Source organism: Oryx dammah, unplaced genomic scaffold (genome assembly GCF_014754425.2).
Source record: "Oryx dammah isolate SB20612 unplaced genomic scaffold, SCBI_Odam_1.1 HiC_scaffold_2, whole genome shotgun sequence".
Lineage (NCBI taxonomy): Eukaryota > Metazoa > Chordata > Mammalia > Artiodactyla > Bovidae > Oryx > Oryx dammah.
In genome coordinates this window covers 165,803,953-165,819,646 of record NW_024070186.1, presented here as the reverse complement: position 1 = coordinate 165,819,646, position 15,694 = coordinate 165,803,953, and the positions used below count along the sequence as shown (strand labels likewise).

The window sequence follows — 15,694 nt, the reverse complement described above, 5'->3', positions numbered from 1 at the left end:
CCTGGAATCAGTGTTTCCTGGTAGCTAAGCAACCAGATTTTGGATTTGGTTCACCTAGCCTTGACTCCTGCCTCTGCCATGTACTGGTTCTGTGGGTTTGGGCAAGTTACATTCTCTGAGCCAGTGTTTTTAACCTTTAAAAATAATACTTCCTACTACATATCACATTGTATTATATATAGAGGGGCTTCCCAGGTGGCTCAGTGGTAAAGAACCCACCTGCCAATTCAGGAGACACAGGTTTGATCCCTGGGTTAAGATCCCCTGGAGAAGGGAAGGGCAACCCACTCCAGTATTCTTGCCTGGAGAATCCCATGGACAGAGGAGCCTGGCAGGCTACAGTCCGTGGGGTCGCAAAAGAGTCAGACACGACTTAGCGACTACACAACAGCAACTGCATATAGAATAAATATTGGTTGTGGTGATGACCATGATGTAGGTGGTGACGAAGGTGAGGATGGATGGGTGGTAATGCTGAAGAAGGTGGTGATGGCGGTGATACTGATGATGATGATGGAGGAGGTAGCAGACAGATGATGAGAGGAATAGAGATCCTCTAGTGAAACAGATCCAGCTTACATGTATGTGAGCATTCTATTCATCAGAATCCTCAGGCTTCTCAAGCTTGACATTTCTACCTTTCCTCTCATCCATGACAAATGAAATAAAATATGCTTACTAGCTCAGCTGATACACAACAAGAGGAACAGAGAGGACATCAGCGCTTAGCCAGGCAGAAAGCAAATTCCCAAGGAGTCTTTCAAGATCTTTGTTGGGTCTTTTGCAAGATTATGCTTTTTTTGTTTTGGTGACCACATGGCAGGCAGAGGAAAATAAGCTATGGAAATGGGTTCAGGGTTAACAACAGCAGCCAGTTCTCTCTTGCTTCCTGGGGATGTGTTTCCTGCTCATTTATTTTTGTCACCAAATATTTATTGGGCCCCTACTGTGTGTCAGACATGGCGCTAGGCTTTGAAGATACAAACGTGAGCAATGCTCACCCTGCTGCTGAGAGAAGATAGAGGGAAAACAAATATGTCAGCTTTGCCGTTCATGTACTCAGGTCACAGAAATTCAGTTTCAGCTGGACTGGCATGGAGCATGAACACTGGTATTTTCTTTTTTTTTAATTCTCCAAGTGACTCTCCTGTGCAGCCAGCAGTGAAAGCCACTGGTGTGTGTAAAGAAACACTGGATGACATCTTGCAATAAGTTAGCTGTTGTCAGTGTGGGGCCGTGTGGATTTTAGGGAAATCATTTACCCTTCTCCCTGTGTCTTTATGAGAAATGCCATCCACAAGGGTTATAACCACTGGCAGCACTTCATCTCTTGAGTAGTTAGAATCAAAGAGATAATGGGCGTGGGTGTCCTTTATAGCCTCTAAATGGGTACGTGTAATGAGAGTTGGTTTTAGACTCTATTAAGCATCAGACCTTGATCCCCATGGAGTCAGGTCTCACCCCGGGAACTCAGCGAGGTCTGGAGCATTCTAGAATGACAGTCACGGCAGGACTGGAACGCAGTGTAGAAAGCAGACACCCATAATCCCACACTTCCCTGCTCCTCGACTCAGGGTTTGAAACGGTTTGTTCTGCTTCTATAGAGCCGTGAGCTCAGGGAGCGAACTGCTTTTGCTCCAGAGCCGAAGTGGGTGTCTGAAATCTGTTCCTCTCCCCTGGCAGCATGCTGCCGAGGGAGCCGGTGCCAGAGTTGGTCAGGCTGATCTGTGGGGCCTGAAAGGGGCAGGCTGAGTGATGGTGGAAGGAGAGATGTGCAGGAGGGTCAGCCTTTGCTGTCCAGGTGGGAATTGGAAAGAAGGTGCAGGAGGGCCTTGAAACAAAGGCCCATTTGGCACACACATCAGATGCTAGGTCCCAGGCGTGTGGTCAGACTCCCCCATCACCTCCTGCATGTCCGTAGAGCCACCTTTGAAAACCCCAAAGCTAAACACAAGCCTTGTCAGTGCCTCGCTGTGCAATTATGCTTTTTTAAAAAAATTATGTAATTTAATTGAAGGATAATTACTTTACACTATTGTGATGGTTTTTGCCATATATCAGTATGAATCGGCCACAGGTACACATGTGTCCTCTCTCCCTCGGGAGTCCCCCCCGCCATCCCTCCAGGCTGTCACAGAGCCCCGGCTTTGGGTGCCCTGCATCATACGTCAAACTTACACTGGTTATCTATTTTACATCTAGCCATATAGATGTTTCAATGGTATGCTCTCAAATCGTCCCACCCTATTCTCCTCCCACTGAGTCCGAAAGTCTGTTCTCTATGTCTGTGTCTCCTTTTGCAAATAACTCCTGGCTTTCATCCCTCCGAGGGGTATATATTGCCTTTGGTCTGCCGTGGTTTTGGAAGTTTAAGTTTCAGACGCCAATGGAAATGGCAGTGGTGCTTGAGGTCCCTAAAGGACGTTAGCCACGGTTTCTCTCCAAAGCATGATTCATCACTTCTTTCTCTTCGTGCAGCCCCTTGGGCTCAGGATTAACGGGCTGGATGATCTGGTTTTGGACGGAGGAAGGAAGGCAAAACTACCATGTCAGTAGACCTGGAGATACCATTCTTACTTATAATAAGGATCTGACCCACTTAGGTTTCTGGCAGTGTCCATGTGGTCTCTCTAGAGTAGGGGTCCCCAGTCTCTGGAATCTAAATGCCTAATGATCTGAGGTGGAGCTGACGTAATAGCACTAGAAATAAAGTGCACAATAAATGTAATGCACTTGAATCATCGCCAAACCATGCCCACTGTCCTTGGTCCGTGGGGAAATTGTCTTCCACGAAACTGGTCCCTGGTGCCAAAAAGGTTGGGGACCACTGGGAGAACAGAGGATGAGGAGGGGAGCCCCTGAACTGCGGAACTCAGATGTGGATTAAATGAGCCTTTTAGTCCTGCTGGTTCATCTTATCCTCACAGCAGCCCTGTGGGATGGTGCTCACAGTTACTGTGTCATAGGCAAAGAAATCAGATCCAGGAAGTTTAGGTAGCCATGGTCACATGGCTGGTTGTGCTTCCTCCATGGCTCAGCGAGTAAAGAATCCACCTGCCAGTGCAGGAGATGTGGGTTTGATCCCTGCGTCTGGAAGATCCCCTGGAGAAGGAAATGCCAACCTACTCCAGTATTCTTGCCTGGAGAATGTCATGGACAGAGGAGCCAAGTGGGCTACAGTCCAAAGGATCGCAACTGATGACTAGGCACGTGGCAGTTAATGCAGAGCCAGGACTTGAACCCAGGTCTGACAGACCCGAGGGCCCGTGCTGTTTCAACTATAAAGTCTGACTGGTGTGCATGAAGGGGTAGAGTAGAGGGTCTAAACTGAGTGTAATAGGTCTACAGGAGCCATCGATGGCTACAGAGGAGAGGGGAGGTATGTGTTATAGCAGTGTTTTAGAAATTTCAATCAGGCAGCCATGGACAAGGCAAATTGTTGAGATGCTCAAGTCAGGAGTGAATTACCAGGACTTCTCTGGTGGTCCAGTGGCTGGGAATCCACCTTGCAGTGCAGAGACACGTGTTCGGTCCTCAGTCAGGGCACTAAGATCCCACGTGTCCAACTCTCTGCGGCCCCCTGGGCTGTAGCTCGCCAGGCTCCTCCGAGCGTGGAATTTCGCAGGCAAGCTTACTGGAGTGAGTTTCCATTTCCTTCTCCAGGAGAGCCTTCCGACCCAGGGGTCGAACCCACACCTCCTGCTTGGCAGGTGAATTCTTTACCACTGAGCCACCAGGGAAGCCCTCTTTATCAATAAAGGATACACTGGTATATTTTGGGCATTGGATGGTGGAGTGGTTCCTCAAAATAGTGAGATGAGGATGTGGAAAACTTTCATTTTGGGGACATGACGTTTGAGAGTCACGCAAAATGCAGGCTTGGATACTGAATTCTCCCCTTTCACGCTGTGTTTAAATCAAGGACATTTCTCTTAGGCTGCATTCACACATCTGTCCCCTCATGCACTCCCTCACTCTCCACTTACTGATGGATCATGTGCCAGGGCTTCTGCCAGGTTTCGGGGACACAGATGAGGACAGCAATCTCTGCCCTTAAGCAGTTTGCAGCCTTGTTGAGGCATGATTTAAAGTGATTAGTCAATCCAAGAATATTGGATTTCTCCAAAAGCTACTGTAGGGAAAAAGATAATTATCCAAAGTCTTTAAATATGTTACCCAATTTAATTGATTTAATTAGGTAAAATTCATAGAACTGTAATGTTGAAAGGGACCCAGAAGGCGTTTATTTCTGTTTTTTTCTCTCTGCCTTCAGGCCACGCTGCACTCAATTTATCCCCCCAAACACCATGCACTTTAGGAAAAGGGGGATATTTCTAAGAACTGTAGCTTTTAGCCTTTTTGGATAAAATTTTCTATTCAGTGAGCATACTCAGGGAAAATTATGCAGACTTGTTGAAAGACTTGACATGCACAGCTACAAAGTATTGCTCTGAAAGACATCAATGGAATCATCTACTCACAGACACACATATGCACACATGCATGAAATGGAATCACCGTATCCATACAATTGAGGATGTGTTAAACATACATAGTAAGTACAGAATGCAAAATGCAAGCATGGCTGCAATATGACAGTTCAGTTCAGTTCAGTTCAGTCGCTCAGTCGTGTCCAACTCTTTGCGACCCCATGAATCGCAGCAATATGATAAGGACCCTCTAAAAATTCGTTCAGTTCCCAGAAAAAAAATACATCTCAACAATTGTCAAACCCTGTTTTGCTATAATACAGATTGATACTTTCTGTTTAGTCGTCGTTTTCACACCATGCCAGTGGGTCCATGACATGGTTTAAGCACCTACTTTATACACATCTTCAGTGATCCCAGTGGTGGTATTTTGGGAGGAGGGCAGGAAGTTGAACCAAAACCTGAGTTTGGATGCTGACTCGTCATGGACTATCCTGAGGCTCATTTGCCACTGCCAGCAGTTGCTGTTGTTCAGTCGCTCAGTTGTGTCCGACTCTTTGTGACCCCATGGACTGCAGCACTCCAGGCTTCCCTGTCCTTCACCATCTCTCGGAATTTGCTCAAACTCATGTCCATTGAGTCGGTGATGCCATCCAACCATCTCATCCTCTGTCGCCCGCTTCTCCTCCTGCCCTCAATCTTTCCCAGCATCAGGGTCTTTTCCAATGAGTTGACTTTTTAAATCAGATAGCCAAAGTATTGGAGCTTCAGCATCCAGTCCTTCCAATCACAGTGCCAGCCTCACAGGATCATCACAGAAATCTGATTAGTTAAGGGTTTGGAAATGGCACAACTGTGTGCCTCACCTGTTCTTTTTCTAAACAGATATTTGCTGTTATGATCAGGGTCATGACTTGGGGAGATGTTAGGACTATGAGGGACCCTTTAACCCAACACAAGTAACCATGTCACTTTCCAGGGTAAGCATTCAGGCACTCACCGTTATGCTCAAAGATCTAACATGGCTCCTGAGGCTGTATGTGATAGGGTTTCTGCCAAGCTCTTCAACATCATCTCATCCCCCTACATCACAGGCCATCATCCATTTATCTCCAGCTCCTGAAACAGTCAAGATGTATCCCCAGGGTTCCTCTGACTACGCTGTCCACTGGCTTCCCTCTTTTGAAACTTCAGCGACTCCTTATGCCTCTCTTAGCAATCAGTTCATTGAAGTTACTCTCCCTCACTTTTATTCCATGTCTATGAAGGCAGAGACCATGTGTGCCAAGCACTAACATGCTGTTGCCATGTAATCAGGTGATCAGCAAATGTTTATTGATTGAACAGAGAGATGTCCACCTGGTGTTCATCACAGTCCATATTTCACAGGAATCTAAAGTTCAAGTGACCGAAACCTTGCTCAGATTAGTTTAAGTGTGGCTTACGTAACCAGCAGGTCTAGAGTAATTGGCTCCAGACATGACGGACTCCGGGTGCTCCGAATCTGTCATCACAAAGCTCCCCCTATCTCCTGATGCTGTTTCCCGGCTTCATTTTCCAGTCCTGAGTCTGGGGGTCAGGTAGTGTTTGGGGACCCAAAGGGTTGGTGGTGTGATGAACTGGTAGGCAGTGAAGCTGGCAAATTAACAGATGTCCTTCACTGTTACAGGCTCTGGGCTCCAAGTTCAGGGACCTCCTTCATCTCTGCGTTTCCAGTATCTATTCCAGAGCGTGGCCTACAGTAGGTGATCAGGAATGTTTGAGAATGAACAGGCGTGTGATTTCTTTCCCGTCACTTCTAGGAAGGAGCTACGAAGACAGATGGTCATATGTAAGCTGCCTTCTGCCTCATCTGCTGTTTTGCTTTCTTTTCACCCCTTGGCAGGATCCGACGTCTACCTTCTTCCAATTTGGAGCATCCATCCAGCAGCAAGCCACGGTCATGCTGAAGATCATGCAGGATTACGACTGGCATGTCTTCTCCCTGGTGACCACCATCTTCCCTGGCTACAGGGACTTCATCAGCTTCATCAAGACCACGGTGGACAACAGCTTTGTGGGCTGGGACATGCAGAACGTGATCACGCTGGACACATCCTTTGAGGACGCAAAGACGCAAGTCCAGCTGAAGAAGATCCACTCTTCCGTCATCTTGCTCTACTGTTCTAAAGACGAGGCGGTTCTCATCCTGAGCGAGGCCCGCTCCCTCGGCCTCACCGGGTACGATTTCTTCTGGATCGTCCCCAGCTTGGTCTCTGGGAATACGGAGCTCATCCCCAAAGAGTTTCCATCAGGACTCATTTCTGTCTCCTACGACGACTGGGACTACAGCCTGGAGGCAAGGGTGCGAGACGGGCTGGGCATCCTGACCACGGCCGCGTCTTCCATGCTGGACAAGTTCTCCTACATCCCCGAGGCCAAGGCCAGCTGCTACGGGCAGTCGGAGAAGCCGGAGGCCCCCATGCACACGCTGCACCAGTAAGAGGGGCTCTTTGCTTGTCCCCCAAAGTGGGACCAGAGTTTTGTCGTGGTTGTTTCAGTACTAACAGTCACACACGCTCATTGCTGAACTGTGCAGAGAATAGAGGATGTTGTGTGTCCGCTTGTGGGATTTGCTGGCTTGCTTGTTTGTTCTCCTCTCCCCTCATCCTCTCTTCTCATGTTCTTTTGTTTTTAAGTAACAGCATCCTTCCTTGGTTTTCTGCAACTTGCTTTTTTTACTCAACAGTATACCTTGGAAACCTACGCTTGAGATCTATATATCTGCCTATCTATCTATCCACCTTCTATCTATAGTTCTATCTTAAGTATAAAGGTGTCTATATGTGTGTATCAGTGTGTATATACACACATGTACATAAACATGTGGATATATGTAGATGTATGTATTGACTGAGTGACTAACAGTCACTCTTTGCATCTGTTCTTTGTGTCTGACTCTGTGACCCCATGGACTGTACAGGCTCCTCTGTCCATGGGATTCTCCAGGCAAGAATACTGGAGTGGGTAGCCATTCGCTTCAGGAGATCTTCCCCACCCAGGGCTTGAACCCGGGTCTCCTGCATTGCAGGCAGATTCTTTACCATCTGAGCCATCAGGGAAGCCCAGATGTATGTAACCATACATATGAATTCATACATGTGCAGAAGCATGTGAACAGATATACATAGAGATCTGCATGTGTATATGTAAATATGTAGATATAGGAATACTGACATTTCTTGTAACCTACATACTGCGTTCAATAGGGCTATCCCATGGTTTATTTATCCAATCTTCATAATAGAAATTTATGTTGTTTCGGATTTTTTCCATTAGAAACTAAACTTCAGTGATGATCATCCTGACCTGACTCTTCATATACATGTACGAGTATCTTTCTAGAGTTGTTTCCAAGAGGTAGACTTTTGGGGTCATGGAACATGTGCATTTTAAACTTTAAGTGTCTATTGTCAAATTGTCCCACCAAGTCACTGTGTAACTTATGTTCACTCTAGCAGCGTGTGAAACCACTCGTCTTCCCACATCCTCACCAGCATGTTACACTTTGGGGCAAGTAAGTGCCCACACTGGTGCTCCTGGTCTTGGAGTTTGTATGTGAGTCTCTTCCCTTCGTCCGTCCTAAGTATTTTTGTAGGCTGTTGGAAATCTTGGCAAGCATCACTTTTAAAGCTGCGCTGTATTCCTTCATGTGGCTGTGTCATAATTTAGTGAACTGCTCCCATCTTCGTGGACATTTAAGTTAGATTTTATGTTTCTGAGAAGCATTGTTTGTCTTTGCAGGCTGTCGTTATGGCTCAGCTGTGGAGATTTGGAAGGATCACTCCTACGTTCCTTGTGCTTGTTTTTGCCTGATGTTGACTGATTTAATCCATGCTCATTTCTTAGATAATGAGCAGGATAGCACCGTGATGAAGGGACTGGGCTATGGAGTTAAACTTGTTGGCTTTCGAATCTTGTCGTATCCACTTTCCATGTAACTCGGACAGTCATTTTGCCTTTCTGGGCCTCCATTGTTCGTTGCAAAGTGGTAATAATAACACTACTTTCTAGGCTGTGATTCTCACACTTTAACGTGCATCAGAGTCACTGGGCGGGCTTGTTAAAACAAGACGCTCTCAGAGTGTCTAGTTTCTGATGGAAAAAATCTGACACAGCATAAACTTCTATTATTATGAAGATTGGATAAATAAAGCATGGGATAGCCCTATTGAGGGCCCCATGCTCAGAGTGTCTAATTCAGTACCTCTGGACTAGGTGCCAAGAATTTGCAGTTCTAGCAAGTTCCTGGTGATGCTGATGTTGTCAATCTGGAGAACATGCCTTGAGAACCAATGTTCTAGGAGTTGTCATGAGTATTACATGAGGTGATGCATGAAAAGTGCTGCTTAGCACAAATGCTGAGCACCTGGCAGTTACTTAATGATTGTCAGAGTGAGCAGTGAAATTGTTTTGGTCATCAGAAATTACAGTCCACAGATCCTGTGAGTTTATTACCCAAAGAATAATACATCTCTCTAAAACATCTCAGGCTTCCCTGGTGGTTCAGATGGTAAAGAATCTGCCTGAAATGTGGGAGATCCAGGTTTGATCCCTGGGTCGGGAAGATCCCTTGGAGAAGGAAATCACTACCTACTCTAGTATTCTTGCCTAGAGAATTCCATGAACCAAAGAGCCTGGCAGCCTACAGTTGATGGGATTGCAAAGAGTCAGGCTCAACGGAGAGAGTAACACTAAAATGTCTCTGGAAGGTTTTAGGACTTTAAATCTGCTACAGTTCAGAGATAATTTCTGGTCTGGGGCTTGATTTTGTGTGTGTGTGTGTGTGTGTGTGTGTGTGTGGTGGTTTAAACATTTTACCTGAAATTGACATTTACCTGAAAAGTGAACGTTTAGGTTAAGAAATCAGTCCTTTGAAGTTTTCCCTTCCCCTATCTTCTTTCCCTCTTTAACAATCTTGTTTCTACATTGCTACTTTCAGCATTTTAAATAATTGCCCAAGTATCAGAAAGGAACTCAGATAAATTGGTGTGAAGCATAGGAGCATGTTACAGAGTCAGGATTGCTGCCAGCCCAAGACAAGGGCTGCGCTAATGAATTCTTACTTTCCATCATAAGTGCCCTGCAGCTGGAATATTTGTATGATTCTGATGGAAACATAACTCAATTGTAGGGCAATTGAAATATAACATATACAGGAAAAGGAATTTGAGAAGGATAATTGGCAAGACAGTCAAATACTCTCTCCAGTGACCACCCTGAATTCAATTCCTTAAAAAAAATAAATTCTACTGCTCTGAAAGGCTGGCCTGCTCTTTCCAGGAGTCATGCTTTGAATGCAGCAATGTTGTAGGTGGTATTTCAGCCCCAGAGAAGTGATGCATTAAGTGCAATGAGCCGTCATCCCAGCCTGGTGTTTAATAAAACATCTCTCTACCCAAGGAGTGCCAGAGTTCACGTGTGGCGCTCAGGCAAGTGTTTGGGGTCCTCACCACACTTCCTGACTAACCCAGTGTTTATTAAACTCATCCCAGAAAGAGTAGGACCTCTCCAGGCAAGGTAAGGATGAACAGCTGGAGAGAGTCCCAAGATGGTGGTTTTTAGGGAAGGGGTTAAGGGCACTGTATCTCTGTCTTCTATCCATCACACCTTCTATCCAGAGAACCATGCGTTAGGCTCCAAAATCATACATGAATTAGCATACAACTTAAAGAATGTACAGTCTGATGAAGGTGGAGAAATTTGTCTAAAGACAACCTCAGGTAACAAGTAAAAGTGGAAGTGTTAGTCACTCAGTTGTGTCCAACTCTTTGCAACCCCATGGACTGTAGCCTGCCAGGCTCCTCTGTCCATGGGATTCTCCAGGCAAGAATACTAGAGTGGGTAGCCATTCCCTTCTGCAAGGGACCTTCCCCACCCAGGGATGGAACCTGAGTCTCCTACATTGCAAGCAGACTCTTTACCATCTGAGCCACCAAGCCCAGGGTTAGGTAACAAGGACTCTTTTTTTTTTTTTTTTTTAAAGGAGAGAATAGTATCAAAAAGTTGAGTCTGATGAAACACCCACCCCCATACTTGAGCCAGAGAGCTAAGTGAACATGTTGTATTTGTTTCAGGTGTTTAAAAGAAATAACACAGTACTGATCAGGTAGAAGTCCCGCTTATTCCTTTCTCCCTTTCTCGCCATAGGAGAGAAAAACAGAAAAACACCACAGTGATTCTGGCATGTAACCAAATCCATGCACATGTTTTGAAATTTTGATGTAGACACATGTACGACCTTAGACCCAATGTGTGTATGCCCTCAGTTGCTCAGTCATGTCCGACTCTTTGCGACCCCATGGACTGGAGCCTGCCAGGCTCCTCTTGTCCATGGAATTTTTCAAACAAGAATACTGGAGTGGGCTTCTTTTTCCTCCTCCAGGGGATCTTTCTAATCCAGGGATTGAACTTGCATCTCCTGCATTGGCAAGCAGATTCTTTACCACGAGCACCACCTGGGAAGCCTTAGACCCAATGGATAGCTCTTTTTAATATATATAAGTGGTATCTGATATGAGCCATGCTTATGGCTCAAGCATGGTCTATGAGGACACATAGAATTCTAGCATATTCATCTTCATTGCTTTTTTTGTATTCTGTTTTATGTGTTCCATCTTTTAGTTAATCATCCCCCTTTGATGGACATTTGGGTTGTTGACAGTAAGGAATCTTCAGTCTGGGTAACAGAGAACACGGGCTTCCCTGGTGGCTGAGACAGTAAAGAATCCGCCTGCAATTCAGGAGACCTGGGTTCGATCCCTGGGTTGGGAAGATCCTGTGAAGAAGGGAATTGCTGGAGAATCCCATGGACAGAGGAGCCTGGCAGGGCTACAGTCCATGGGGCCGTAAAGAGTCAGACACAACTGAGTGACTAACACTTTCACTTTTAGCAGAGAACACACGTGTCTGCATCCTGATTCAGACCCATCACCTCATTCAATGCAAGCCCATGACTCCAGATTTAGGAGTTCTCACTTCAGGCTTTGAAAGTTATATTTTCAACTAGAGGAAAAAGTCTTGGTTTGCAAAGCAACTGTAAACAAATAGCTCTTATCACTCCCACTCCATAGTGAGGAGGGTGCAAACTAGCTTTGGAAGAGGTTCAGGTAAAGTCATACACAATGAATTCATGGCGAGGTGCCGAGGGACTGGGGGTCCTGCTTTGACTGGTTGAGTTTGACGTCTTGGGTCTAATTAAGCACGTCCTCTGGTGGTCCTCATGGACATTGCTGCTAGTCTGGCACACAGAGTTTGGGTAGTTAGGATACTGTGCAGTTGTTCACTGCTGACAGTGCCGGCCCAGGCATAGAAGACTGCTTGCTGGGCTAATGACCCCACTGTGGACCTGTGTCTGTTCTGGTTTCAGGAAAAAAATAGTGGGGAAAAGGGGAACTGTTCCTGATGTTTAATATTCCTGGTTTTAGAGGTGGCACTTGGGAAAGAACAGTCAGCATTTTCCCAAGTTCAAAAATAGCTCCACCATGTTATGTAACCTGCGCCTTGCTGCTGCAAAGTTGCTAAACATCTGTTCCTTCACCAAGCACAGAGCACATCACTGGCAACTCCTGGAGCTGTGAAGGTAAACAGTTACCTGTTTCACTGGCACAGAACCAAGGCTTCTCTGTCCCCTCCTGTCCCGAGAATGTTTCTGGTTTTCTAGTAGGTGGGGCCCCGGGAAGGGGTATGAGATCACAGTTAAGAGTGTGGGCGCCGGAGCCAGGCTGCCTGTGTATGGATCTCTGATCTGAACTCTCCTGGACCTGAGACTCTGAGCAGGTCGTTTGATTCCTCCAAGTCTGCTCCCTCAGATGTAACACAGGGATAAGAAAAGTTTTGTTTCTTAACCTAGAGCCTGGCACATGGAAAGCAATCTGTAGATGGTTCTGTGTGTGTGTGCGCTCAGTTGTGTCCAACTCTTTGTGACCCAATGGACTGTAGCCCATCAGGCTCCTCTATCCTTGGGATTCTCCAGGCAAGAATACTGGAGTGGGTTGCCATTTTCTACTCCTGGGATAAAAGATTACTACTATAGATTCAATGTGTGCACATTTGTGTTTCCTCATCCACTTTGGAGGGGACACATTTTACATTTATTGAGGAGGAGGTCATAGAATGGAGATGGAGGGTGTTTTTAAGACCTGAGTGCTCTTGCCAGAGGATTACTTTGGGAGGAATGCTGTGAAGAACACCACTAGTGGGAAGAAGGGTAGTGTGGAGGAGAGAAAAATTCATGAGAAGGGTAATTGCCAACTTGGTTTTGAATTAGCCACATATTTACCAAGTGTTAGTTATTAAGTGCTCTGAACTCAGGTTTTAAAAAAAGAAGCCTCTGTGTGTGTGCGAGGTGGTGGGGGGAGTCATTTCTTTGTATTGTAGTAGAATTACATGGAAGTATATAGTAAAGCACTCATCATTGTGCCTGGCACGTAGTAGTAGCTGTTATTCAGTCGCTAAGTCATGCCCAACCCTTTGTGACACCATAGACTTTAGCCCGTCAGGCTCCTTTGTCCATGGGATTTCCCAGGCAAGCATCCTAGAGTGGGTTGCCATTTCCTGCTCCAGGGGATCGTCCTGACCCAGGGATCGAACCTGCGTCTCCTGCATTGGGAGGCAGATTCTTTCACCACCAGCCACCAGGGAAGCCCCACATGTAGGTGGTAGTTCACAGATAACTGTAAAGTCATTGTTGTCTTCTTATGACGATGAAGATCATTGTTATTACTTTAATTTTTCCTTATTATACTGCAAGCTGTACACAGACAGGAAAGAGAGAAATGGAGGTATATTTCAATCTCGTTTCTTGCCAATCGAGGTATGCCTCTGTGTCCTAGGGCTCCCATTTCAGTTATGGGAGGAGGAGGTGGAGACGTTACTACACCGGAAGTCAAATAGAAGCACTCAGGTAGATGGATAGCCCAAACCAAGGCAACAAAAAAATCTTCTCTTGGGTGAGTTATGAATTAGTATTGGAGGGAAGTTATTTGGCTTTAATTAATGATACCTGGCTTGACCACTTATGTGTTTTACATTAACTTCCTGATTTATGAAGTCCAGTTTCTGCTTTAAGAGGCAACAAGATTGTAAATTATCACCCTGACAGGAAGGGAAATGGAAGGAAGATATATAAGTGAGAATGAGTTTAACTCATATCCAAGTTACATTTGATACTTTTTTCAATCTTCCTTTCTAAAATAACCATAGGAAAAGCTGCTGGTTTAGTGACCCATTAAGAGACTGAGCTGAACCTGGTTGGCATATTTTTATTTGATAATCAGAATTATCACTGTTGGTTTCTTTTTTTAATGCCAATAAAGGAGCCTGCTCAGTTAATTCTCTGAGCTTGACCGGAGTTATAACTTCCCTGGGCGAATATGATAACTCTTTGCAAATATTTATCTGTGGGATCACTATATGCTCAACAAACATTTCTGTCAGTGACACCAGGCACCCAGGAGACTAGACCATCCTCTGGGCCTGTGCTGTAAATCTGATTGGGAGTCTGGACTCAGGGATGGGGGAAAAAAAGCTGAGCCTCAAAGAGATATGCAGTGAGAGAATCCTGCAGCCATGTGCCAGATTGAAAACCCAAAGCATATTCCACAAGGCTACGTGACTTTGCAGGCTTCCCAGATAGCGCTAGTAGTAAAGAACCTGCCTGCCAATGCAGCTGACATAAGAGACGCAGGTTCGATCCCTGGGTCAGGAAAATCCCCTGAAGGAGGGCATGGCAACCCACTCCACTATTCTTACCTGGAGAATCCCATGGACAGAGGAGCCTGGTGGGCTACAGTCTGCAGGGTAGCAAAGAAAAGGACGTGACTGAAGCGACTTAGCACACACAGACACGTGACTTTGTAGAATGTGGTTCTGGATAGTGCTTTGTTCAAACCATTTCCTGGACTCAGAGAAGGTTGTCCCTGGCAACTTATTTAACATCTTTGAGCCTCCATTTCCCTAAGTATATACAGAGATGATTCCAACCACAGAGGATTAAGGTAACATTTAAATCCGTGTAATATATTTAGCCAAGCACCTAGGATGGAGTTGGCACCAAGCAGATGTTAATTTTCCTCCTTCCCCGGGGCCAAATGCACAGCTTGATCTAACACCTCTTGTGGCCTGATGGACCCACAAGAGGTGGGCTGTGCCCCCTGGATATTCAGTCGGAGAGCGAAGTCAACAGCCTCTCTTCAGCATCATCTCTGTTTGTGGCATCTCTCCTGGAACATGGCCCTCTCTGTTTTCTGGCTGGAAGTCAGGAGTGCCGTATGCCAGCCCTGCAGTGCAAGTCAATCATTTCCAATTGGCATCCAATGAATAGCTCGACAAATGGTGGAAGCCTGATGCTGGCGACTTGAAAGGATCAGAAATTGTCCGTAACTTTACCTTGAGGGAAAGGAGGTTTGAAATGTTTTGGGGTCACACATAAAGCATAAATATTGTTCAAATTTGCCTTATATCAGATGCAAATTTTTAGATTCTGGAACCAGGCTGCCAACAAAAATATATATTGATTTTTTCCTCCAAGGTTGAATACTAGGCAAGGTTTCTTTTTGAAACTTGTTAATTTGGTGACATATACTAATGATTTGCTGCAGCTCTCTTCTGTGAAAAGATAACGCAAAGAAAAGCACCATCTTCAGTACTCTGGTGCCTGTGACAGAGAGTATGTTGGGGGCAAGGGGTCTTGATGTGTAAGCAGAGGGACCAGTTATGAGACCGTAACATGAATCTCTGTAAGGCTGTGGGTTCAGAGACTAGTGGGTGGGGTTATGCCTGTTTTGGAAGTAAAATTAACAAAACATGATGGATGACTATGAAGTGGTAGAAGAGCTACAATATTATTTTTTTTCACTTGTACAGCTGAATAGATGGCGGTACCTTTTACAAAACTGGAGAAGAAATAAGTTGGGGGAGAGTGAGCCAGGAATGGCATCTAATTTCAAACACGTTCAATTGAACATACCTTGAAGACATCCAGATGGCAATCTCAAGGAGGCAATTGGAGAGAAGAGTCTGAGTTCAGGCTGTAAATACAACACGGAGGTTTTGAGCTTACTGACAGCGGTCAAAGCCCCAGAATTGGGTGACATCACCTGGGGGGAGTGAAGACTCAGAGGTGGGAGCAGGTTCCAACATTAATTGGTAGATCACCCCCAAGGGGAAGGAGAACACTGGAGGAAACGAACTGGGCTGTGAATTTCAGCTGCCATCCACCTTTG

The 15,694-nt window shown here is 45.6% G+C and overlaps 1 protein-coding gene across 1 annotated transcript in view; it reads left to right on the top strand.

The window, feature by feature from the left end:
* Nucleotides 1–959: 959 nt before the first annotated feature.
* LOC120882428 (glutamate receptor ionotropic, NMDA 2A-like) overlaps nt 960–15,694 on the top strand; it is a 104,202-nt gene continuing 89,467 nt past the window's right edge. Inside the window, exons 1-2 of the mRNA XM_040266431.1 lie at nt 960–986; nt 6,316–6,908. Of these exons, the coding sequence (XP_040122365.1) occupies nt 960–986; nt 6,316–6,908 (620 nt within the window). The remainder of the gene's footprint in view (nt 987–6,315; nt 6,909–15,694) is intronic.